General features: G+C 41.7%; 2 protein-coding genes across 3 annotated transcripts in view; one reads left to right on the top strand and one right to left on the bottom strand.

Moving 5' to 3' along the window:
- Nucleotides 1-3,472, top strand: part of Sdccag8 (SHH signaling and ciliogenesis regulator SDCCAG8) — a 200,284-nt gene extending 196,812 nt beyond the window's left edge. The window contains exon 18 of the mRNA XM_059280536.1: nt 3,403-3,472. Coding sequence (XP_059136519.1) covers nt 3,403-3,432 — 30 coding nt within the window. The 3' untranslated portion in view covers nt 3,433-3,472. The remainder of the gene's footprint in view (nt 1-3,402) is intronic.
- Nucleotides 3,473-5,416: 1,944 nt separating this feature from the next.
- Nucleotides 5,417-27,085, bottom strand: part of Akt3 (AKT serine/threonine kinase 3) — a 236,334-nt gene continuing 214,665 nt past the window's right edge. For both annotated transcript variants that reach the window (XM_059280533.1, XM_059280534.1), the window contains exons 11-13: nt 26,714-26,801; nt 15,209-15,311; nt 5,417-8,788 (exon numbers count right to left, since the gene is read on the bottom strand). In XM_059280533.1, the coding sequence (XP_059136516.1) occupies nt 8,703-8,788; nt 15,209-15,311; nt 26,714-26,801 (277 nt within the window). In that variant the 3' untranslated portion in view covers nt 5,417-8,702. The remainder of the gene's footprint in view (nt 8,789-15,208; nt 15,312-26,713; nt 26,802-27,085) is intronic.

Below are 27,085 nucleotides of genomic sequence, written 5' to 3'. Positions count from 1 at the left end.
GACCCTGAAGAGCTCTGGTGACAAATGGCTCTCTTAGAAGACACCCTGCACCCCTCCTACAAGAGTGCAGGCATCCCTGGCCTGCACGTAGCTGCCTCCATCACGTGGGAGCTCGACCTTGTCTGCAGAGGTGCAGCCTCGTCACCCTCTGCTTTGTCCTTGCTCTGGCTTCTGCAGAGGGGGCAGAGCCAGCCCATTAGTGGAAGGGAGGCACAGCTGTCTTCAGAAGCCCACCCAGGTGGCCAGCAAGGAGTCACTGCTGCTCTATGGTGACTTGTGACTCCCTGCCTTGGTGGTTCCTGGCAGAAGCTCTGGCCTGTGATGGGGAGACTGCTCTAGGATCTGGGGCCACTGCTAAAACTGCTTGCTAAGCGAGGTGGCCTTCACTGCCATAACCCACTGATGTCACACAGCACACAGAGTACCATTTGTTCTGTCTGGGTTGATCCATTCTAGATTGCCACCCATATTGTGCTTCTAATGCTGCTGTGCCAGCCTCTCAGTTCTTCATGCATCCAAAGCAGGCCTGGAGAATCATGATAGGAACTGTCCTTGGAGACCACATGCCTAGTTTCAGATCTCAGCTCGGCACCTCAAGTACAGGGTGGGTCCCATTTGGAGCCCAGTCCAGGTACTACTAAAGTTCACATAGTTACTGTCAACATCACAACAGGATCATGGGGCCACTACAGAGAATTCATTTCATATCCTCCCAGGCAGACGGAGGATTATAGCCCAAGGAACGTGTAATGTGACAGGAAATCAGAGTCCATGAGTATCCCATAGCACCATAATGGAAGGCAAGCCACAAAGAGAAGCTTGGGGCCTGGGTACTTCTGTTGTCTCAGTACAAACTTGAAGGACCACTGAGAAAATGGTCACCCTTTTAAAAGTTCACGCCCACTGCCAGAGGCACATAGACAAAGAGTATCTGGGGACATGGCCACATAGGATGAGCACAGAGAGAGCTGGAAAGAATGAGGAGCTATAGGATTCTGGAATCAAAAGGCAGAGAGGCCTGTGGGCCAGTCTATCTCAAGAGAAAGGAAAGCAAATAAGTAGAAATGGCAGCCTGATCTACCCCAACAGCAGGAAGGGCTGGGGACCCTAAAGCATCGTCAACTGGGCAACAGTTTGGGTCACCCCATGCAACTCTCTTCTTAAACTCCAAGTCTAAAGTAAATGTGAGAAATAAATTAGGCACAAACCCCAAGGCTGTAGTAGGAGTTAAAAGAGACAAGAAGCATGTGTCAGGAGCATCGGGCTACAGCCAGACAAATCAAAGGGCTGTCTCTTCTCCCAGGGCAGTCACAGATCCAGGAGGGCCACCCCAGGGGTCATGGTAACGGGAGGTGGCAGGAGGGGAGATGGCTGTCCCAGGCTCATTCCCTAGACACACATCTTCTCTTCTGGACTGAGACCACCAAGGCTGTGGTGTTGAGGACAGAAATTCGCATCAGTAACACCCGTGACAAGTGAGTGACAGCAGATACGTGAGTGATGGTGACTCGCGTTTCTGTCTCTGGGTGACTGTGCACAGTTGAGGCAGCACTGAGAGACGTCACTCCAGGAGACAGTGCAGCACTTAAAGATGTGCCGTGGCCGTAAGGAAGCCGGGTGTCTACCCACACTCGAGCCTGACACTGAGAGGGACAGCCCCTTGGCTCCAGGAGCAGGGGACTTCATGGGTTCCTGTCCTGCCTCAGAAGAGCAGGTCAAGAATCAACAGGGAGCCCAGTGATGATGTATCTAGAGGACCTTGGAGCCACAGGCACGCAAAAGACAGAAATACATTTCCTGGAGCTGGGTTAATAAAGATCCTGCCGCAAGCAAGCTCCACTCTGCCACAGGAGTCCCTGCCACTGTCTGCACTCAAGTAGGGATTTTGTGCCCAAGTGTGTTCACTTCTCTCTTCTGAAATGTGTCTATCATGGTTTGTGCCGATTCTTGTTCGATCACCCACTTTCTTGGGTTAGAAGACCAGTGTCTAGGGACCCAGGATAGCAGGCAGCCTGTCCTGTCTGGTTATCCTCAGAGCACTGGGAAGGCATCCCAGCAAGTCACTCTCAGAACCAGTATCTGCTTGCTCAGTGAGGGCCGGCTCTACTGGAGTCCCTCTGTCTGCTGATTACAGTTGGTGGCAGGCTTTGAAGACCGACAGATGTTCCAAGACCCCTCTGGAAGAGTCTGAGAACAGAGCTCCCATGAGTTCCGACAGGCTCCTCATCTTTAGCCTTATGCTGTCCTGCGCTGACCGCGCTGACCTTGTCTTTTGCCACAGCCCCACCTGCATTCCTAGTGTGGAAACCATTCTGCTTACTTAATAGTTCATTAAAATTCACTACCATACTACTCATACATGGTAACATGTACCTGAGCTTTTCCAGAGAAGGAAAGAGGGAGTGAGGGAGGAAAGGAGGAGGGAGGAGGGGGGGAGGGAAGGAGAGAAGGAGGAAGGAAAAAAGAAAGGACGGACGGACGGATGGAAGGAAGGAAGGAAGGAGAGAGCATAGAAAAGAGTATTTCCAATATGTCTCACTTGGGCTTCCAACTCATAAGTCCCCAACACATAATCACGGCTTCCACCAGGCAGAGTCCTCCCTTGGATTCTAGCTCTAGTTACTGAAGCTGGGCGGGCCCTGGCCTGTGCTCCATCCTCTTGGCCCAGTGGAAACTGCAGCTCCAGGACCACCACAGACAGCCCTCCTCAGCCTCCCACAGCACTGTAGCTGGTCACCTTCCACTGAAGGCACTGCAGAACTAGGGAGACATCTGATAGACCTATGTGTGGCAGGAACTTGTGTGCAAAGTCAGTGTAGTCATCGGGGAATGGGGTTCAGCATTTTCCCAACCCTTGTCTCCCCCCATACCAGTAAGTGCAAAATCTTAGAAATGAACCTCAGTATCATGGGTCCCACCTTCCAGCATGTGGGTGGAGTGTCAGTATGTCAAACTGCAACTAGATATGTTCCAAGAAGCTGCAGGGAACAGAGGCTCCTCTGGGTTATCCATACAGACACTGGCTGACGTCCTCATTCTTCCCCTACCTTAAAGCCCACTGTGAGGTCAGATCCATTCCCTAACAAATAGCTGGACACACTGTCATCATGTCAGCTGTCCTTAGGGAGAGGTACACACAGGCCTGGAATACAGGCTGCTTTCAGAAGGAAAGCATTGGAGATACACAGCCTGACACTCAGACACAAAAGGGCTTGCTTTGGTCTCGCTGACAAGGGGTGAGGTAAACTTTCAATACAGTTGGCTACATGTGGTTTCCACATTTTTAGCAACAGAAACCTTTTCTCCAAAACTTCAGTAATAACAGCTGACCAAACTAACAAATGAGAAAACAAATACCCATGATCTATTTAAACTTACTTTTTATTATCATTTTTTTTCCAGTTACCCAGCATGCCACAATCTGATTGCTGACCTGGATGAAACAGAGTGAAATAAATGATTTACAAAGAGATATTTACATTCATCTGATTTGTACTTAACGTGCCACAGTGCACCGAAACCTCCCCAGGGAGACACCACCTGGGGCTGCAGGGGGGCTGGTCCTCATGCCATGGTTCTGTCCCTGTGCTACAGACAGGGAGTGCTTCAGCATGAACTGGCTTGGGCTAGTTGGAGTGTGTGCTCAAAACAGCATCAAGTCACCGATTTATGTTGTCTCTACTCTAGAGTACATACGGGATTAATAAAATGACCTCTAAAGACTTGAGTTGTTCTGTTTCCTTTTCATTTTGTAGCAGTGACAAACAAAACACACAAAGGCACATGTTTGAGTCAGCCAAAGTGTACTGAAGACCACTTCTCCTGCTGCCGGCCACTGTCCTTCCCCTTTTGTGAGATAGATTATGTATACCTTTAGCCAGCATCCAGTATTTACCACCGAACTGTATGTACTCAGGAAGCACTCTGCATTATCCTTTCCATTCTCTGAACAACACAAAACAGCCCCCTCCCCCCCAAAAAAGGCATCTTTGGCTCGATGGTGTCAGATTTTAGTCTTCAATAGCAGTATTTGAGAGGAGCCTAAAAACAAATGTATGTGAAATTAGAAAATTTACTTAACAGTATATCAAATAGCTGTACACAGATCATATTTTTAGTCTAAAATAGTATTTTTACTATACAGTCAAGCCCTCAAATGCTTTAAAGGAATACAAATGGACACTGGAAGGTCTGGGGTGTAGTTCAGTGGTAGAACATTTGCCTAACATGTGTAAGGCCCTGGGTTCCTTCCCCAGCACCACAAAAAAAGAAAAAAAAAAAAAAAGAAAAAAAAGAAAAGCCTAGATGCTGAGATGGTCATGGGGTTTGAGGGTGGAATAATGAGACACTAAGGGCAAGCAAGGCTGTGTGTGGGACAAGCCCAACCTCATCTCCTTTCCCAGCCAGCAAGCTAGCAGCCCAGGGCTCTCAGCAGAGGACTGGTTTCTCCAAGCTCAGCCCGCCCCTCACAATCATGCAGCTTAGGCCAAGGAGGTGGTGGTGTTGACAGCACACAGGCCATCCTCATCTCTGGGGCATGTCAAAGGTGCAAGCCTCAGACAGAACTCCTATTCTGAGTCACAAGGTTCTGCTTTCATCAAATATGCTAGACGTAAAGCTGTCACATATTTTAACTGTCCTCATTTCTATTTTATGTATACCATGAATAAATTATACAATATTCTAAAAATAGCACCTGTAAAGAGTTATAGAGGTCACTTTATTTCAGCCGTCTGGATCTGTCAACCCCAGTTGATTTTCAGGACAGCACATGTAAGAATGTCCCCAAATTTGGCTGTGAGAAATACACATACATGTCTGATAAACTGGTCCCAAAAGTCATGCCTCTCTGCTGAAATCACAAGAGCAAAGCCAAATTCTACAATTGTAGCTTATGAGGTAAAATCAAAAATACGCCCCATCCAAAATGAGTCAATGTAATCCAGACATTCTAGCCATTGATTACTCATGTCTAAGTTATAAACTGCCATGAAGGGTTAAAGATACACTTGCAAAGGTAGTGTATGGGGCCGTATGTTATCAGGAAGACATCAGTGATAAGCTACATTCCTTGAGAATCCTGGGTCCACACCATTTCTTATAAGACCTTTAGGGCCTGCACCATATTCTGTCTCTGGCATCCTAGCAGATGGGCCTTGAAACCTAGTGCTCTGGCCAGTGACTCTACTCCTAGCCCTTCATCAGTCTGTATGAGCATGCTATTGGCATTTTGCTTATGTAAAAATAACCCTTTAGGTGTTTTTAATCTAAGAGGAATTTAGCTATTTTCCTGTCACACCTTCATACAGGGTTGTTTAATACCAGCTGTGGTCATAATCATTTTTTTCCAGAAAAGAACAAAGTTTAGTTTTCTGAGGTTACAGAGCCATATCCAACAACAACAAACAGAGAAGTAGCAGATTGACATAGGGCTTTATTTAAGCTGTCTGTACGAAGGAAGTAATGTGTGTCCCTATCAGATGCCTGTGAGATACTAAGGGTGTACAGTGTACAAAGCCAGTTTTTTGTAGTTATTTTATACCCTATGGGTCATATATGTAAGGAAACGGACGTCTGTAGTGTGACCAGCAGTGACAATGATACAGCATCTAAGTTCATAGCTGTGTCTGTTCCAAACCCTTAACCAGATGACCAGATCTTGCATGGATCTAGCAGAACTAGAAAGTCAAAATAGGTCACAAACTACAAATCTACAGGGAGGTGACTCGATGACCAATTCGGAGGTTTTCTTTTTATTTAAATAAATACTTTACATTTCATGCTTGCCTGTAATGCACTACCAGGAGCAAGCTCAGGGAACTGTGATGTGGACAGTACAGACAGTAGCAGCAAAGTGTGTACACTGAGGTGTGGTAGAGACCCTGCAGTCAGTGAGGAAAGGAGAAGCATGTGGCCCCTGTGAGGCAGTCAGCTTTGAGAAGCTCGAGGTTAGGTGTGGGAAATGGAAACAATACTGGAATAATGCTATGTCATCAGGGCAGAAAGCAAAGCTGTGAGCAACCCTGCCAGCAGTCGGAGCAGAAGTGGCCAGTTTCCTCCAGGACAGCCCTGCATGACCACAAGAGGTCAAGCTGGAGTTGGGAGGAGCTGGAATCACAAAGCCAGGATGGCATCTGGACAAAATGATTCCAGGGTTCCAGCCACTTCAGTTGCCTGAACCCCAAGCTTAGGTACAGGAATCTTCTCCCCACTCCTCTTCTGTTCGACTTCTGCCATTTAACTGACATCTGGGATCGCAAGGAAAAAAGTCTCAAAATCAAAGCCAAGAATATGCCTGCTGCGACACTCAGGGAGCTTTGGGATGGGAAGAGAAAGCCCTCGAATGGCTGGGGACCAAAGGCCAGGTGTGAGGATAGCCAGCCTGAGGCACTGTCAGTGCCCCTCATTAATCTTTAGAAAGTATCCTTGGCCAAGGTCATGAAGTCACCTTAAGACTTGGTGAGGAGACAGAACAAAAGAAGCTGTGTGCTTAGTGTACAGGTCTGCTCCCTCTGAGGGATAGATGCTCTGACATCAGCCAGGCTCAGCTTGCTTTTCTTCCTCTCACATTTCTTTCTTACAGAGTGGATGCAAGGTAACTTAAAGGACATACCATCTAATCTACTTTCCTGCCAATGTGAAACATTCAACATAATTCTAAGTAGGAAAAAAGACTACAGATGTAAAAATAAACATCTGTTTACTTTAACTTCCTACTCCACACTAAGGATAAACTCACTCACGTAGAAACATGAAAAATTAGGACAAAATCTATGTCTGAATCCGTCTTAGCTGCCTTAGTAAATGCCCTTTAAACCCCAGCAGTCCCAGCGGCCAGCCACTGCCAGCAGCGGCTCTGCTTCCCCAAGTCTGAGCCTAGAGGCTAAGACATCTGCATGAGAACATGACTTCCTACTCAAAAAGACAATGCAGGAACACTACTATGCCACGCTGCAGTCTTCCATTTGGGAGCTGTCAGTTAGTGACTAGACTAAAACATCTCCATGATCACTCCTTGGAGCACACGCCCTCCTGCTTGCTGCAAGAAAGGCTTTGATCCTTGGACTTCATAGTCTGCTTTGGAAAGTGTCAGCTCCTAGCACCAAAGGGTTTAATCTGAAGATCATCATTAATGAAGGAGAAAGATGAGGTTTGCATACATGTCCCCTCTCAGTGAGAAATGTTTGGGATTGGGAGACATGAATATGTACAGAAAACAAAAAGCTAGAGGTGTTTTGTTTTGTTGTTTTCCCTGATGGCTTGATTCAGTAATGAATGTACCTTGATAAGAATAAACACACCAGCTTCTTGTCCTTTGCTTCCTATTGTGTAAATATTTGTGATGTGTTCATTTTGCCAAGTAAAGTTCATTTCTTATCATTTGGGTCTCAGCTTTCTCCATTACCTTATGCCAGGCTACACTCACACATCCACTCAAGTGAGCAACCATCAATATCCATTTGCTCTACCAACCCCTTGGCATTGGGGATTTTCTCATTTCGGCACCAAGGGGTTAAATTACAGCATCTCTTCTCCCAAAGCCAGATTTTAACCAACAGATACAATTCCAGAGCCTTACCAATTTTTATACAAAGGAGAAAAAGTGCATGATTCTAACGGGTGTGTACATTCCTTGCACACGGTTCAAAAGAAACCGCAGTCAGTGTCCTGTGAGTTGGAACTGCGTTTGCTAACATGACAATACAATTCTTATCACTAAAAATAAATACTACTGTAATAGAAACAAAATCATAAAAGGACATTCAAAGTTTTAACATCTGAGAAAAAGCTAATTCACCTATAACTGAAAGGAAAACTTCAAAACTGGTAAGGCAAACACCTGTTCACCTTGGTGTATAGATTTTGGCGACAGCAGGATCATTATACTGTCTACATTCTTCAGCCATCAGAGGTGATAAATATCAAGAAGGGAAAAGGTTGCCAAGCCCAGGGGAAAAATACTCTCTGGTACAATGTAGATCCTAAGACCCTCTAGGTGACTCTGCACCTTCAGTACTTTGTAGAACAGCAGCCATCTGCCCGTGAAGTCTGGGTGTCCATGGGTGACACTGGGCTTCCTCCACAATATCCAGCAGGAATTAAAAATCATGTGTATCTCATCAGCCCTTCAGTCCTCAATGCTTCCTAAGGAATTCCAGCCAAATATCAGTGATCGGCACTCTATGATCAGACATGCGGTGCTAACCTTACATACGCACACCACCACCCTTCAACAACTGCTTGTTCAGAGATACAAGCTAACTCTTCTTAGTCTAATTAGTTCCTGATGTATCTTCTAGAAAGGTAAAAATGTACCTAGAATCAGCGTGTCTCGATTAGCCTTCACTGCTCAGGAAGAACAGAAACTGAAAGATGACAGTTGATGCACAAGGAACGATACGATGGGCTCGTGACTCCCAGACTGTAAAATTACTTCTGAAAATTGCTCTAATAGTAAGACAGTAGCAGCAACAGCATGAGACCTTAGACTGAGATACAATTTCATGCAAAAACAAAAACTGGAGTGTCTGTGTATATGTTTTCATGTGGGTGAAAGGTGGTGCGGGTGAAGACCCTTGGCTGGTCAGGGATGTCAGAAGCACCCCTGCTATCTGTAAGAGCGAGGACTGGTGGAGATGTCCAGGAATCATTCTCAGTGACAGAACTCTAAGATGACAGTGTAGAAACAGAATGAAAGAGACTTATTCTCGCCCACTTGCAGAGTAGGAGAACTGAGGGAAATGTGGCCGCCGCTCGTTGTCCATGCAGTCCATGCCGTCTTCATCATCTGTGGGCAGCAAACAGCTATTGTCACTTACGGTCCGCAGTATTAGCTCTCGACTACACACTATCGGGACAATAAACTGTAGAAACTTCCGCAAAATTGAGTTCATTTTTTAAAGACAAACTATGATTTCTAAATGCACATGATCTACAAAGAAATAATCTTATAAAATCATCTTTAAAACATCAAAATTTCAAGATCCAATACTTATAAGAAAAATGTTATTAAAAAGACAGAATTCTACTTTCAAGAATCATGCATTTCAGAGATACATAAAGTTCTAAATTTTAAGTCATTGAATTCTACAGAATCCATTAGGTCTTCAAAGTGCTTGTATTTTTTTTCTTCCTGGTGACCTAGTAAGAAAGCAAACTAATCTTCATAAGTAATATTAGTCAATATCTACCATCAGTTAACTCACTCTTCTCAATTATCCTGTGATAATAACTAGAATAAAGAGAACAAGATAAAAGATGAAACACAAAGGGCAGCATTCGAGTCCTATTTCATCAGGAAAACGAGGGATCTGAAAGACATGGGGAAAGGTAGCCTGCACGAACCTGACCCTCTCTCTCTCTCTCTATTCTCCTGTATGTAAAGGGCCAGGAAGGCCCATGCCTCCTCCTCCTCCTCCTCCTCCTCCCTACGTGTGGTGTGATTAGACTCCACAGTCACAAAGCTCTTCCTTGGTGTGCGGCAGCACTAGAGGGCTCCATCTAAGCCACTGCTGCTCATCTCCACAGCCCACTGCATACTGTCCTGTGATCAAGATGAACAAGCCAGCACAACCTTTGAAAAAGGATTTTTTCATTTTGTGTGTGTGTGTGTGTGTGTGAGAGAGAGAGAGAGAGAGAGAGAGAGAGAGAGAGAAAGAGAGAGAGAGAGAAAGAGAGAGAGAGCGCACTTATGTGAAACACAGCAATGCAAGTATCCTCAGAGTCTAGAAGAAGCCTCAGATTCCCTGTACACTGCTGTAGGCTGGGCTGGTTAGTTTCTCTCGTCAGTCTGATATAAGCTAAAGTCATTTGGAAGGAGGAAACCTTCGCTGATAAAATGCTTACTTCAGATTTATATAGGACGGTTCAACCCACACTGGGTGATGTCACCCCTGGGCTGGTGGTCCTCGGTTATATAAAAAGGAAAGTTGAGCAAGCCATGGGGAGCTATCCAGGAAGCAGCTTCTCCATGGCCTCAGCATCAGTACCTACCTCCAGGTTCTTGCCTTAAGCTCCTTTCCTGACTTTCTTTGATGATGGACTGTGATCAAGACACGTAAGCCAAATAAACTGCTTTTGGTCATGGTTTTCATCATAGCAATATAAACAAATTAAAGCACTGGTTATGAGCCCCCATGTAGAACTAGGAACTGAACCCAGGTCCCCTATAAGAGGAGCAAGTGCTCTTAATTACTGGAACATCATCTCTCTCCAGTCTTGCAACCATTTTTTTCCCAAGCAAAATATTTCCATTTCCTCAAATCCATTAAAAAAGGATATTTCCATTCTTTTTGTTGCCCAGCCTTCCTAAGGAGCACTGATTTCATGTAACAACAACAACAGAGGCTATACTGCACCCCATAAAAGGCTTTGCTTTTATCTGAAAAAATCAACTTTTGTATTGTTTCTTTGCCTTTTTTTTCCTTTCTATATTCCCTTCTTAATGTACAGGGACCTCAGAAGTGAAACCAAACTGGCATTAACCTAAATTTTTCAGCTCAAATGTACCATGAACTACTGCTGCAGCAGGTAGAAACACACCACATACAGTTTGTGTAGGACATTCCACAAATCCCCTCTGCAAACAGCTGGGCAGCAATCCTAGGTAGAGGGAAATCTGCCTCCTTAGAAAAGATGGGTTCAGCCAGGCGGTGATGGCGCACGCCTTTAATCCCAGCACTTGGGAGGCAGAGCCAGGCAGATCTCTGTGAGTTCGAGGCCAGCTTGGTCTACAAAGCGAGTTCCAGGACAGGCTCCAAAAGCTACACAGAGAAATCCTGTCTCGAAAAACAAAACAAAAAGAAAATATGGGTTCAGAACCAAGCCAATTACATGCATCTTCTAGATCAAAATTCTTTAGCTGTTTGAAAGCTGGGAGGGATGGGCGGTATCCATTGTTGAGTCATATAGCATAAAATCTTTACAAAAAAGTCAGCTTAAGTCATATTGTTGCAATTCTGACATGTGCCAATCACATCTGAGAAACAGTTTTCCCCACTAAAAGCTTTGTTCTTCTGAGTGTTTCTGCATAGCAAACCTGTAACAAGATCCAGACACTACGTGTGAGAAAGCATTGTGTTCTTCTATTCCAGATGACAGGACTGCTCTGGCTCCTGGCTGAAACCAGACCTTGTCCTAAGCCCAGAAGGGCTTTACATGGCAGGTCTTGGTCTTGCCTGGAGAGGGAGGGAATACGGCTGGGTGCCCCCAGAGAATGAAGACGCTCCACTGTCACTTGAGTAACACATTCTGCAATTCTGACTAGGAACCAATCTGAATCCACAGTCTGGCTGTGAGGCCCCCACTCCAGCTCTTGTCTGCTCCATCAGGGTTGATCACAATGAGGCTGGTTCTTTGACTATGCCCAACCGAGACAGGATGGCAGCAGCTCCCTGGCACCTGTGATGCCCTGGCAGGGGGCTGCAGCGAACGGAGCTGGGGTACATGGCACCTGGTCAATGTATGTGAACCTCTTCCTACTCTGGAGGACCTTGCAGACACAATGACAGCAATAATGAACATGTACTACACTGAAATGATCAACCCTACAGTTCTGCATCTCAATCTCTGCATCCAAGCAGCTTCAGGCACTTGCTTTTCTCAGAACATTTAACAAATGTAATTAGACAGTAGCAAAAGTGACCAGATCGCTCTCAAAGAAATGTTCCTTTTCTGTGAGAGGCAAGCATAGGACCATTGATGGATGTAATGAAAGACAACACATTCTAAAATCTGTTCCATTAATTAACACCAGTTAGGACAATCTGGCACATTGCTGCAGCTGTTTGTAGAAAATGGAACATTTTGCTTTCTTTCTTAACTGCTGATTTATTCTTAAAAAATAATTAAGACTTTTTTTGATTTACAAAACCAAGGTGGCAAGTGGGAAGACAACTGCTAACAAATGGCATTTCTACGGACTTCGGAACCGAATCTGGGTGTGTGAGCTGTAACAAGGCCACCAGGAAAAAAACAAAACAAAAAAACCCTACTCTGTAATGATGGCTTATTGCCTCTTTTCTCTTCCCATAACGGAAACCTAGGATTTGTGGACTGACAAAGTTAAAGCTCTTGCCTTGGCCCTTAGAACCAAGAACTTCAGTTAATAGCCACTGGGACCCCTCCCCTCCAACAAAAGTCCAGACGGAGAGAGGCTTGGCCATCCTCTCACTTGCCTTTCCATCCTAGAGATCCTGAATGAGGAGAGAGGAGGCCGAGTTGTACGCTCTCCCTAACCCTAGTCTATGGTATACCCTGTCAGGCATGGACTGTACTGGCTGGGCTCTTGTTACTGTACTATCTAGGACCAGCAGCAGAGCAAAGCCATACTCTACTTCTGAGGCCCACAGAAGTCAGATTCCCACAGACTAACAACACCCACCTTGGAAATTATGCTAACCTAAGGGCTTTCTGTACAGCCCTCTCTCCCTAGAAATGAACCCATCATCCTTCAACACTGAGGCTTATGCAACATGGCCAACTCTTGTTGATTAGTGGAGGTGAGGAATTTAACTTTCACCTCTTTCCTCACCTCCACTAATCAACAAGAGTTGGCCATGTTGCATAATTCCTCACCTCCACTAATCAACAAGAGTTGGCCATGTTGCATAATTCTAGAAGCAGAGCATGTAAAGCATCTTATCTTCAACATTTAGACATCATTTCAGAGGTTTTGGGAACTGAGAAATCAACATACATATTCTCATCAGGAGAGCAGCCATAAGTGAACAGTTACAAATATGAAGACAGGATCAGTTCAGATGTCCTGGTCCTTGACTCCTGAGGTAAATTAATTATGAAACAGTGCCTGACTAAGCACAATAATATCTTCAATAGCCTCTCGTATCACTTGGTTGAGACTCCGTAGACTTTTAAACTGTTTTTGCTACTGTTTATTTAGTCTTACATTTCCTCATGCTCATTCCACTCAGGGATTTATTATATTGGATCTATCCCTCACTTCTCATGAAGATCATAAGGACCAGTTCATCAGGTCACTCAAGCTTGGAGTCATCTAGAGACTTTAAGAGCTGGCTTGTCAGGCACACTCCAGAGAAACAGGGGCTGGAGATTATCCCAGAATCCCTGGACTTCCTTGTGAAGGAGATAGTTGAGGCATCACATCTCAGAACTAGTAAGTGGCAGAGACAAGACACAAAGCAGGCTCCCCAGCTTGGAGTCCATGTTTTCACAGTTTCTATCTCGCAAACTGGGCTTTTACTTTTAACTTTCTGAAGTGAACTATCTACTCATGCCTCTTCATTTCCAAGCCCTACCTATTTCTATTTTTTCCCCAAAATCACGTATTCAGTTGTCTTAAAAATAATCCTCAAATGCCAAAACTTCTGTTTAAGAAAATAACCATCTTGAAAAGGACAGAGACATGTCATGAATGAAGCTTGGTGTTAAGGCCTAGGTATGTTACTTCTAGATTCAGGAAGTTGAGGTATAAGGATCCTTTGAGTTCCAGACCAGGCTAGGCTTGTGAGAGTCCCTCCAACCTACTTTCCAAAAAGACACTAAGATCTTCCTATCCCAATGTAGACTTTGGATGCCAACTGGGAGGAAAGGAAGCCCAGATATCCACAGGTAACTGCACTGTGCTAAGAGCAGGACCTTTTCCTGACCCGAACTGTTCCAAGCTCCAGTCACATTTTATGTTCACTCCTTTAATAAATACTTAACAAGTATCTATCCTGGGACCTGTGACAGTCATTAAGTTATGAGATCCTTTCTCTCAGTAATATTATGTTACATTGACAAAAATAGAAAACAAATTAACAAGAAAAATAGCAAATAAAGGCATCATCAACACAGATGCATTACAGTAGAATGGAGCTTGTTAAGAGTACAATATTCCTCAGGCTTGGACATCAAAGGTGGTTCTCTGGGAAAGAATGTGTATGTATACTGAAAAGGGAAGTCAGTAGAGAGCTTTACTCTGGGGAATGATGGTGTGCAAACAACCAACCATAGATCCAAATGGCAGAGTCCAGCAAGAACTCAGGGTAGGCACTTCTCTTGGTCTGCTCAATTACTCACTGGTGTTTTCCAACATTTTGAACAATTATATTGCTAAGTCCTATCCTGAAAGCAGAGGCCGAGGCCTGTGCCCATAATTTCTACTCAGATAACACTTAACTAATTGCCTGCAACTCCACAGGCTTTTGAATAGTCTCCAACTTCTTAGTGATGCTAAAAGACTACCAATACAATTTGTAGCTCTCTTTAGCATGTGGGCATCTTAAGCGCTCAGCTGGTGTCCCAGCTGAGCTGATAAGCCCTGCTCCTAGCTGTGTGTGACACTGGGCTTCAATGCCTTCACTTATAAAAGCTAAGCACATCTTCTTGGTAAATCTAAAGGCACAAAAGAACCAGAATGCACATATGTACACACAGACACTTCCCCTCAGGACATATACTCTCCTGTGTGCAGGGCCATGGACCCCAGATGAGTCCTAGTTTGTGTTTCAACAATAAAATTAGTCAACCGTGACCACTATGGGGATAGCATTTCATTTTCTTTTTCTGTCTCACAGACATTCAGTATATTTGAGAAGTACCAACCAACAGCAGAGAAAAATGTTCAAACAAAGGAAAAGAAAGGAAGAAATGCTAAAGGATGCTACACATGGATGCCTGGGATTCTTTCAGCTTTCCAAACATCACCTCAAAACTCTACCCTATCTTTGTTCTTCATCAAAACCTACTTATTTATGGCATTTCTCAGAGTACAAGGCATATATTAAGGTATATGGAATGACATGGAATGACATGAAATGGTGAATGGACACATAGCCTAATGCATTTTTAATTTAAAGTATGTAAATAAAAATATCAAACTAAATTGTGTTTAGAGATCTTACTGTTTAAGGAAAGCCTAATTTTAAAAGTAAAGTTAAAAATGACCAAGTAAGTAGGATGTGAAGAAACAAGGTCTGGACTAAGGAATGCTCCTAACAGGCAGCAAAGCCCTGCTAAGACAGCAGTGAAGGAGGAGTCAGTCTGTCACTCACTGGGCCTCTAACTCTCCTACCCAGGACTGTTCTTGATGCCCCGCCCATTCATTCACAGGGAGCTCCAAATCCTCAACAGAAATGGAATGAAAGTCACAGTTGGATTTAATCTTTCAAGTAGCAAATGATTTTGAAGTAGACTGTTTTAAATTATTTTAGAAAGTTATCAACTGCCTAATAAATTTACTTACACTTTTCAGGTGGTGTTATTGTAATAGTTTGAGCTGTAAATTCTTCATCAAAATATCTGGTATCTGTCTCAGATGTTACTTGAGGCTTAAAAGGAGGTACAAGCTGTAAGAAAAAAGAGTACTGTCAATATATTTCCCTTCAGGAAATCTTCCTTTTAGGAAATAACTAGAGAGCAAACAGTGAAATGAATGGCACAAAAGACTAGAAGGCGAGTCACAGTGTGAGGTAGGCAAGGTGCGTGGCTTCCTCTGTCACTAGTCTAAAGATAGACTAGTGAGGTCGTGGTTACGCCATAAACAATTGATTATGTGAAAAAGACCAGTGGGGAGGTCATAAACTACATTGAGAGGAGGATTGTACAGTTGGTTGTAATTATTTGCTGATAAGAGGTGTAGAGGGGCCATCATAAGGCTGTTGGCCACCTGGTGAGATGGTGGTTCTTCCCAGGGCAGCAAGAATGCAATCTTGCTTGCTATCCTTTTCTTCTTTCCTGGTACTTGGCTCAATTGGTTAATATTAAAAATATAACTTAGCTGTGAGTAGTGCTGTACTCCTGTGACAACAGGACTCAGAAAGCTGAAGCAGGAGGACCACAAGCCCAGTTGGACTGTATGGTGAGACCCTGTTTCAAAACCAACAAACAAACCTATCAACAAACAAAAGCAAAAGCCAACTTAACACAGCTGTTCTGAAAAGCAGACCACACCCCTACCTTTATAATTTGTAAAGAAGTCTGCTTTTTATGGAACAGGCATTGATGCCTACCTTTGCCTTAGATCAGAATTCTTAGCAATCTCTGAAGTTTGTGGAAAAACTGCATCTACAGCTTTCACTCCCTCCTCACAAGGGATGGGTCCTGAAGGCCGTCTGAAGGAACTACGAAAGCACTGACAGAGCTGGACTGACTTTAGCAGGAACAGGGTGGGAAGGAAGCCTCAGTTTGCTGAAAGGTATAGAAGCCTGATTCATGTTACCCTGTACTGGCTGTGAGTCAGCAGGGCTGTGGCAGGGTTCTCACTTGTCAGAGCTCTGACCCCAAAGGGCAAGAGAGACATATGGGTCTCCTTTTGAAAACAAGATGCTCAGTCCCAGAACTTGTGAGTTTCATCAGAACAGAATATAATTCTTACAAGGATAAGAAAATGAGAAACAGGATGAAGAAATTAGGATGTTTTGCTAAAATCTTAAAAAAGAAACACACAATTGGATTGAGAGAAGTGTGTTATCCTCATTCTCACTGTCAGCAAATCTATAGTAAAATGTTTATTCTCAAGCCAGGCGGTGGTGGTACACGCTTTAATCCCAGCAATCAGGAGGCAGAGGCACGCAGATCTCTGTGAGTTCAAGGCCAGCCTGGTCTACAGAGTGAGTTCCAGGAAAGGCTCCAAAACAACAGAGAAACCCTGTCTCGAAAAAACAAAAAAAGAAAAAGAAAGAAAATATTTATTCTCTAGACAGATTCTATTTTTTAAAGTTGGAAAATGGGGTCTGATATCCAGCACAACAAAAGCAAAAGCAAACAGAACAATAAAAATCTGAAGTAGATTTACTGGCACATGCCTACAACCCAGCACCAGGAGACAGAAGTAGGAGGACTGTGGGTCTGAGGCCAGTCTGGGCTACAGAGCAAGTTTCAGACCATTCTGGGCTACACAAAGAGACCCTGTCTCAAAGACATAAGACTTTATTGAAGTACAACTTCAAAGAAATAATAGCATTAAAGTGGCTTTAACCTGCTCCTAAGTGTCTATAAAAACAGAGAATCTGGACACAAAAGGAAATATACGAGCTAAGGAAAGACCATATCAAAACCCAAGACAAGATTACCAAATATAAAGAAAAGAAACTAAGCCTTGATTTTGGACTTGCAACAATAGCGCTCGTGCTCTCGCGCTCGCTCGCTCTCTCTCTCTCTCTCTCTCTCTCTCTCTCTCTCTCTCAAAACCAAAAAACCAACCTCCTAGTCTGTGGTATTTTGTTACGGTCACCCTAGTACACAACAACTCCATGATCATTTTAATTTGGGCCTTAAGCCAACAGTATCACTCCATCTTTATTTTCTCTAGGCACCTCTTTCAAAATAATCTTGTATCAGTTAGCACAGTAAACCTCCCTTTAGAAATGGTAATTACTAGCAAATCAGAATCACCTAACTATAAATTAGTTAGCTCTTATATGCTAATTCAATAAATAACAACCATATCATTAAAGTATAAACAATGTATTTTCCCAACAAATGCATTATACTTGAAGCAGATCTTTCTTTAAAGTCACTGTATTTTTAGAAAATGTTCTAAATGATCAAAACAGTAGGATCAAGATTATAGGCTACTACAGTATGGATCTAGAATGTCTGCAGAAGTCCATGTGTTTAAGTCCTTGGTTTCAGAAAGGTGATGAACTTTTAAGAGACGGGACACCTAGCTTTGTCTTAGATCACTGTGCTCTTGAAAGTATTCACAGACCTATGGTTTCTTCCTTTTGTTTCTCCTTCATTGCTGCCATACTGGGCAGCTTGTTCCACCACGTACCATGTACCCTGATGTGCCATCTGTCTCACTGTAAGCCCAATAGAAATAGGATTGGCCAGTCATATACAGAAACTTCCAAAACCGTAAGTCAAATAAGCCTGTTCTCTTTTTGTGCTGATTATCTAGATTATTTTGTTATTATAATAGACAGTTAACATGTGTTCAAGACATTAACTTCAGTTGATTGAAAAGGCTTGTTTAGAGCTAGGTTTACTTGTACAAACTCAAGGACATTTAGGAAATACAAGGAAAATTACAACTCCTTAAATTATTTCCACATTGCTTTTCTATCAAATTATACACTAACATTCACTATCTTTCTAAAATTAAATATTTATGTTTCTTTACAGTATAAGTAGAGGAATACATTGGAAAGATAATTTTCCTAAATTTGTGAGAGTAAATCACAATCCCTATTTCCACTTAGGCTGGGAGTCCATGAGTGTAGGACTAAGATCTTTGAAAGCAAGTCTCCTCAGACTTTCCTTAGCATCAAATCACTTGTGACTAGCGTGTACCTGTACGTTTAATTTTTGTTTGTCTGTTTTCTATTTTGAGGCTGTGGTGCTTAAGAAATAGAGTATTACCTCGCTCTTCCTGTGACAAACATAATTATAGTGTCTTTTTTTTTTTTTTTTTTTTTGGTTTTTCGAGACAGGGTTTCTCTGTGTAGCTTTGCGCCTTTCCTGGAACTCACTTGGTAGCCCAGGCTGGCCTCGAACTCACAGAGATCCGCCTGGCTCTGCCTCCCGAGTGCTGGGATTAAAGGCGTGCGCCACCACCGCCCGGCAATTATAGTGTCTTAACTGCATTACAAGCCATGGCAATCTCAATCATTATGTGCTTGTGTATATGAATCAAAAATACCAGGAGAAAGACATTTGCAACCAAAAAAAATGGGTAGCACTCTTAGATTTAGTAATCTGTTACTATATTTTTTATCTCTTTAAAGCAATATGATTAAAGTAGTTAATCTTATGTAGAAATTCTGATTTACTTTATCCCTGTTTATCTTAAAAAAAAAAAAACTCGCTTTATGGTTTGTGTACGTCTGTGTACGTGTACAGGAAAAAGCAAGAATAAGGAATATGTGCACATAAAATGAATCCACCTACGGCATATATTATTTAACTATGTTATGCACAAAGCTCTATAATACCAATGCATTCTTGACATAAAAATAGAAATCTGAAATAAGTGTATTTCATTTTTCCGTAACCATATGATATTAATTGAAGTTCACATGTCTGACTTCAATCCTATGCAAAATGTATCAAGGGGCTCAAGGTCTATACCATGTTTATATACCATAAATATTCATATGCCATAAACTTGAACCACCAAAGCCGGTATTTTAGCCACACCAATCATTGCATAGAAGTTAAATCCACAGAAGGAAGAAAACCAAAAATTAGAGCAGGAATCAAGAAAATAAAACCAAAAGCTGAATCTATTTAATAATTAATAAAACTAATAGGATGAGTCTACTTGTGTTAAATAAATGCACTTCTATCAGTTTTCTTTGCATTTTAAGCGGTTCTTCACATAATTTGGTACAAAATGTATTTTCACTAAAGATTACACTACTGACATTTACATCTGAACTATGTCATTTGTCACATTTGATATCTCTGTACTGACATCCACTCAGAGCCACAACACTGCTTCCCGTTTGCACTGCTCTGACACTTGGCCATTAAATGTATCTATTTATTATGATTTTTTCCCAGATTTTGTTTTAGGTGAGATTCTGATAAGAAACAATCTATGTATATTTTGTCCACAGGCATTTATTAAAGCTTATGCTATATATATTATATGGAATAACTAATGTTACTTTTGACAGCTGTCTGTGTTTTGTTTTGTTTTGTTTTGTTTTTGTTTTTCGAGACAGGGTTTCTCTGTGTAGTTTTGGTGCCTTTCCTGGAACTCACTCTGTAGCCCAGGCTGGCCTTGAACTCACAGAGATCTGCCTGCCTCTGCCTCCCGAGTGCTGGGATTAAAGGCGTGCACCGCCAACGCCCGGCCCAACTCCATTCTTGACCATGCATGTTTCCCAATATTTAGTAGCACTCACCTGCATTCTTGATCTCCATTTTAACCCTTCATTTCCCACCTACTTTATCAACCTCTTTTTCTATAGAGGCAATCTATCCTACAACTTTATACTCTGATTCCCCAGACATTCACATTCTTTCCTGTTCATACTCAAATGCTGGTTCCTTAGACAATTTTTTTTTCTTGAATTAAACACTCTTCAAGCGGCAAGAGCCTTTTTCCTTATACTTTTTAGACTAAAATCAGTTCCTATTTCTTAGTTATCTATAGAATCTACACTTCCTTTTCCTTCCTTGATGCCTTCATTCTATTCTCCAAGGCAAGTTATCACACATCATTGTGGTGGTCTGAATAGGAATGGCCCCCATAGACTCATGTGTTTGAGTACTCATACTACTAGGAGATGTGACCTTATTTGAGTAGATGTGGCTTGTTGGAGGAAGTGTGTCACTGGAGATGGGCTTGAGGTCTCAGATGCTCAAGCCATGCCCAGTGTGGCATTCTCTTCCCACTGCCTTAGGATCCAGATGTAGACACTCAGCTCCTTTTCTAGCACTCTGTCTGCCTGCATGCTACCATGCTTCCTGACATGAGAATAATGAACTAAACCTCTGAAACTGTAAGTCGGCCTCAATTAAATATTTTCCTTTATAAGATTTATGGTGGTCATAGTGTCTCCTCACAGCACCAACTAAGACAATCATTGAGACAGAGCTTTGATGGGATTCTTTTCTAGATGCTTCTCCCTACTGCTATACCAAGAAATCTAGAAAAGGTCCCTGTACTGCATGTCGTCTCCTTACAGTACCAAGCACAGGAGCAACACTGTTGAGAACTATGTATGTCACTAGGCACCTCTCCAGTCAGGCATGCCACTTATTACTGTTTTATCTTTCCTTAAATTGTTCTTCCTCCCTTTCTTTAATGTCACATTTCCATTAGTTTCAGTAGTATATTTCCTTTCTATGGATGTTATCAATGCCAGAAAGGTCAATGACTACAGTGTAGAGCTAAAGTCAGCATCAGAATGCAAGCTAAGAAAAACTCACAGGAAACACATCAGGTAGATGCATGAACCTATGGTTAATGGTGAATTTACAGCATGTTTAACCACTTTTAAGCAGTGCTCTCCAGACTTAAGTGGTATAGCCCTATGGTCAAGAGCTTACCTAGCAAGCATGCAGTCTGGGTTTATTCCCTAACACCATTATCTATAAAGCAAAAATTATAATTATCATCCACTGTGATGTTTACTGTATGAAAGAAAACAGATCTTAACAATGGCAGCACAGAAAAAAAGAGAGGAAAGGCTGCTGCTGAATGTGATGCAGTCAGAGCTGAAAGCAGACGGAGGATGAAACACACACTGCAGAGTCTAGACACCCCCTCCAACAATAAAACAACAGAGGTGGCTAGTCAGATTAGGACAGAGGTAAAAGGGAACTAGAGATGCCCAACAAAACACAAAAGAGGTAGGCAAAGAGAAAGGCAAAAAAGACAAACTAAAAATCAGCCAGACAACTATATCAATAAATGAATTAAATGAAGATAGCTATACATTACATTTCTTTAAGTCATGTTATCCAGCGAATAAGAAAAAACAACAATAAACTACATGCTAAAACAGAATCAACTTATTTATAATTTAAGTAGACAAGAGGAAAATGAGGAGGAAAGACTTATTACACACAGGTACACACACACACTTATATTATATATATATATATATATATATATATATATATATATATATATATATATATATATATAAATAAAATGCAGCTCTGTTGCAGAGCATTGGCCTTGCACGTGGAGAGATCTGGGCTTAAGGAGGATCACTGAAAAAAATTTAACAAATAAACAAAACCAAAAAAGAAAGGCAAACTTAAAAAGATGTTTACAATTGTGGCTGAAGATTTCCACAACTGCTTGTCAGTAACAGAGAGCACCAGTCCCGGGAAGAATGCTGCCGACATGAACCGCACCATCTGCTCTCTTAACAGAACATGTGTCCCACAGCCACAGAAGCATCTCGGTAAAACATGCTATAGAGTTAGAGCAGAATCTGTGTTGTCTTCTCCTCCTCCCTGCTCTATCCCTGATAATTTAATTTTTTTTTAACTTTTCAACTTTTGTTATAAAAAATGTCACACAAAAAAGTAATTAACCAGACTCAAAGCCAACTCAATGAACTTCTATAGTTAGAATGGCAATTTGGCTCTTCCTCATCCCTAATATTTAGCTGTTCTTTTTTTCTTTTCTACATGTTATATAAATAAAATATTTAAAACATTTTCTAAATGAAAATGTACTTAAAAAAAAAAAAAACAGACCTAAAAGTCCCCAGAACATTGGTTCTCAACCTTCCTATGCTGCAACGCTTTAATACAGCTCCTCATGTTGTGGTGACCCACAACCATAAAATTATTTTGTTGCTACTTCATAACTGTAATTTTGCTACTGTTATGAACCATAATGTAAATTATGTGTTTTCCAATGGTCTTAGGCGACCCCTGTGAAAGGGTCATCAACCCCCAAAGTGGTCAGAACTGTTGGCCTAGAGAAAAACTTTGTGCTTAATTAAATACATACATTAGCAACAAAAAAAGGTCTCAAAAGCAGTAATCATGGTTCTAACCCAAGGAAACTAGCAAAGTAAACTTGAATGCAGCAGAATGATGAAATAATCAAATGGGGTTAGTGATGAAGCACAGTGGCAGCACACTTCTCTAGCATACGTAAGACCTTGGGTTCAAGCCCCAACACACACACACACACACACACACACACACACACACACACACACACACACACACATACAATAAATAAGTAAAATCAGAAACAAACCCACAATAGAGAAAAATCAGTAAAATCTAAATTAATTTGATTCTTTTAAAATCTGAGGCTGGGGGTTGGAATGAAGGCTCCATGGTTAAGAGCAGCTGCTCTTGTAGAGGATTGGAGTTTGGTCTCCAGGCACCAGAATACACATGGCAACTCACCACCATCTGTAATATTATAACCTCCATGGAAACTACATACTCATGGACACTACGCACACACGCACACACACACACGCACATTGAGTACTTATAGGTGCAGGCAAAACACTCATATATGTAAAATAAGTAATTCCAAAAATGTTAAAATAGCTAAATGAAATTAAATCTGAGGCTGGACTAGTTAGTAGTACATACTGTGATCCAAGGAAGAAGTAAGTTGGTTTGAGGGCAAGACAGGCTACACAGGAAGACCCAGTCAAACAGCAGAAAAGAGTATGTAGACCAAGTTAGACCAGCAAACACCCTGCCAGATAAATCTCCCAGCTTAAGGGTCCTAAAATGATCAGAATCTTCTGACTCCAGCAATTTGTCCCTTTCTGCAAAGGAAGCAAGATGCATTCCCAGAGCAGAGGACCATCTCCTCCAACCTTTTCCCCAGGGGGTTACCATGTTACAGTGAGCTCACTTTCTAGTTTTTGAAGAGAATGATTAGACTTGGCTTTAAGACACTAAATATGTCATCTCCATTCTGTCCAAACATTTAGAAAGGGTAGAAAAAGGCAGTTCTTTATGAGTTCCAGCCAGCCTGGCTACCATGATCAGTTCCATGTTACAGAGATACACAGTGAGACTCTGTCTCAAAAGAAATTTTAATTAGAAAACTGGGCATTAATTGTGGACTAATATATGAAATAATAAACACACAAAGTTTACTAGTAAGTAACAAAGTATCCAAATTAAAGATGAAATACCTAGTTATGCATGTTATACATTTTAGTTTTTATTGTATTTATTTATTTATTTGAGTGTGGGTAGAAGGGTCTGCATGTGGCACAGGTCACATGGGAAGGTCAGAAGACAACTTGCAGGAATAGGTTACCTCTTTCTACCATGGGTGTCATGGGGACGGAACTGAGGTCAGCAGGCTTGGGGACAATGCCTTTTACCCACTGAGCCATCTCAATACTCCAATTTATTATACATTTTAAAGATAAAATTTTCAATTTTAGTTTACTTCATGATTCATATTTACAAAACACCTGACTTCTTACTAACTTCATTAAAATTGCTACTGTTATCAGAAGATCTGAAGGTTGGTTTCTTATTATTTGTCCTATATGAACCCAGAGATACAACACTGAATTTTGCTGTGGTAAGGTTATTCCTGAGTATATGAGGCTGTCTGAAAACACCAGCTGCCTACCTGACAAGCAGGACACCTAGAGAAGGTATGGGTCAATGGTAAATCTGCTGTTTAAAGAACCTGACATTTTTGTGCTTGTATTTCTTGTAACGTGCTTTACACTTAAAATAATTTCTTTACATAAATTTCATCAAGTTACATTTTGGTAGCTTCTGTTCTTATCAAATTTCTATCCTCACAAGATGGGTATCTGGTTATTTTAGTTGTAGGATCATCTTTACTCTGAATATATGTTTCCCAGTAGTCAGGCAAGGTGTTTCTTCATAGAAACACTGCTTAGGTTCTAAAACTTTTTCTGGTATCATCAACAGCTTTTTAATGTGACCCTCTGAACACTGCTAAGGAAAGCCATGCTCCACACAGAAGTTTCTTCACAGGACTGAGAAGCTCCTCCTGTCGGTTAGCAGAGCCACAATGCATCCTGACCACTGCCTCTTAGAGTAATGCTACCTTCCTTCTTTCCAGTTTTAGTTACTTTTATTTATTTTGCACGTTTGGTACTGGGGTGCAATGCATACCCTTATAAATGCTAAGCATGAGTCCTGCCACTAAACCACACATGCTCTCTTGTTCTTGGGAAGGAGTACTTCATGGAGAGGGTATATTCAAGGGATGATATTAAGTTGCAGTTTATTGTTTTATATCCCAAAGAAAGTCTCTGACTGCAGGGAACCATGTAGCTGGCTCGGCCTAGCTGCCTTGACAGGCATGTATCATAAGTTTTTCAGAGTCCATGGCTCCAGGGGCACAATATGCCTTCCAGTTCCTGAGAGACTGGTGCGTGCCCTCAGGCAGTGAAGCATTCAGGCTGCTTTGTCTCTCTGTATGTTCCCTTAGTAGTCAAGGAAGCATGGAAACTTGACAGGACAATTGGTCTTAGACATTAATCTTGCATAATGACTTGCAAACGTCACTGTATCTTGGCAACTGCAACTGTATTGATCCGGGAAACTGCCATTATCTTCTGTTTCTAACAGGTATAAAATATCTGATTGCTCTCAATAAAGTTGTCACAGCCTCAGTTGTGCTGTGGCTCCTCCAACGTGACCCCCGATTTCATTCCTCAGGGCCAAATCAGTTGCCCTTCGACCATTAAGTGAGGGTGCTTACACCTGACCATGCATTTTTTCCAGTTCTTTTGTAGTGCAGAGACATGATAAAACAAGAGCACAGTGAACAGAGGCTTTCTTAGGTACAGTGTATCTCATAAGGGTCATTATCTATGCTATGAAGTGGATGCAACTGTCTATATCAAGTCAATAAACATTCACATCTTTCAGAATGCTCCTGAGTTTCATAGAGGCTGTGAAGGACCTAGTACATGCATGTGCTTTCATAAATTAGGAATTCAAAACATGTGAGCTTTCTTGAAGTGAAGATTTGAGCAAAGTGTTTAAATGGACAATCATTAGGATACAGAAAAGGAAAGAAAATTACCAAATTTCCCACTGCCAACAATGTGACATAAAAAGGAAATACCAGTCATTTCCCATGTGATTTGTACTGTCATCCTTTTATGGGGCTCAAAGAGGAAAGTTATTTAGCACAAAACAAATGTTTCAGATAAAAAATAAAGAAATCCAGAAATGGCTGTATTAGACAAAATAATGAGATAAAATATCTAGTCAATTATTAAACTTCATCCAAATTTCACATTACAATTTTATGTAAAGAGCTAGAGAGATAACTCATTAGGTAAAGTAACTGGCACACAAGCATGAGAACATGAGTTCAGACTTCCAGCACCCATGTAAAAAGCTAGGCACGGTAGCACACAGTGATACCCCACAGCTGAGGGACAGAGAGTAGCAGGTCCCTGGAGCTCAATCCAGCCAGGCCAGCCTCATCAGTGAGCTCCAGGCTCAGTGCAAGAGAATGCAGAACATATCTGACATCTGACTTCAACCTCCCATCAACACACACACACACACACACACACACACACACACACACACACACACACACACACACAATTGATGGAAGCATTTAAAAATCAAAGTCAGTATCTGTATTAACAATATCTGAAGGCAAAGGAAATACTAAAACTGGTAGAGGCCAGCATGTGCTGTATATCTGGAACCAAGCACTGAGGGCCAGACTAGAGAGCCACTGCGGCTGAGGGCAGGCCCAGAATGCACAGCAGCTCCACGACTGCCTGAGCCAAGTGTGACACACAGTCTCAAAGAATGAACAAAAACCAACAGAAAAATGCACATGACAATAAAAATAAAGATACATAATTGGTAGCAATCATTTCTGTGGGAAATACAGTTACATTACAAGCAACAGAAAGGATACAAATAAGACCATAAAACATTACTTTGTTAAATACAAAAACTGTTTTTTCTGCAAACTGTTTTAAAAATAAGGATTTATATATTTGAATGTGAAATGTTTTGAATTAAAGACATAAAGGCAATTTTTATAAATTATTATTTCTTTTTTTGGCTTATCTAAATGAAAAAAACCAAAATGTCAGTGTCTTTTTTTTTTCAACTGGAAGAAATGAAGCTGAATAAATTATTATGAAGAAAAGATAAACTCTTTGACAATCTTGAGGTTTTCAAGATGCACAAAATTATAAATAAAAATTTTCGCCGAGAAGTTTCGTCATCATTTAAACACAAAGTAAAATAGAAAGTATCATTGCATCATTAACATCTATTCCCATAAATTTCTGCTTTGTACAGTACCACAGAGACATCTTACCTTTTTGTCGTACACATCTTGCCAGTTTACTCCGGAGAAGAAACTATGCCTCATGATTTCTTTTGCATCATCTGGCCCTCCACCAAGGCTGTGAGTATAGAAATACAATTTAATGAAAGGGTAACACTGATGTAAGCCACACAATAAAAACTTTTGTGCAGATAAAATTTATTGTGTTATAATTTTTAAATGCATAGCCATAAAAATTAAATAACTTTAGTACCTACAATTTCCAAACATACTACTAAATAAGAACCACCCTTAGCTAGCAAGGTAAAAGACAAAGGCTTTGGAGAGAGCTCTGAAGAGGCAAGCACTTCTAGAGAGGAGGGAAGGGACAAGTGGCCAATGCTCCCACTCTCAAGGAGAGAC

This window comes from Peromyscus eremicus, chromosome 15, assembly GCF_949786415.1.
Source record: "Peromyscus eremicus chromosome 15, PerEre_H2_v1, whole genome shotgun sequence".
Lineage (NCBI taxonomy): Eukaryota > Metazoa > Chordata > Mammalia > Rodentia > Cricetidae > Peromyscus > Peromyscus eremicus.
This window is presented reverse-complemented; position numbering and strand designations above follow the sequence as displayed.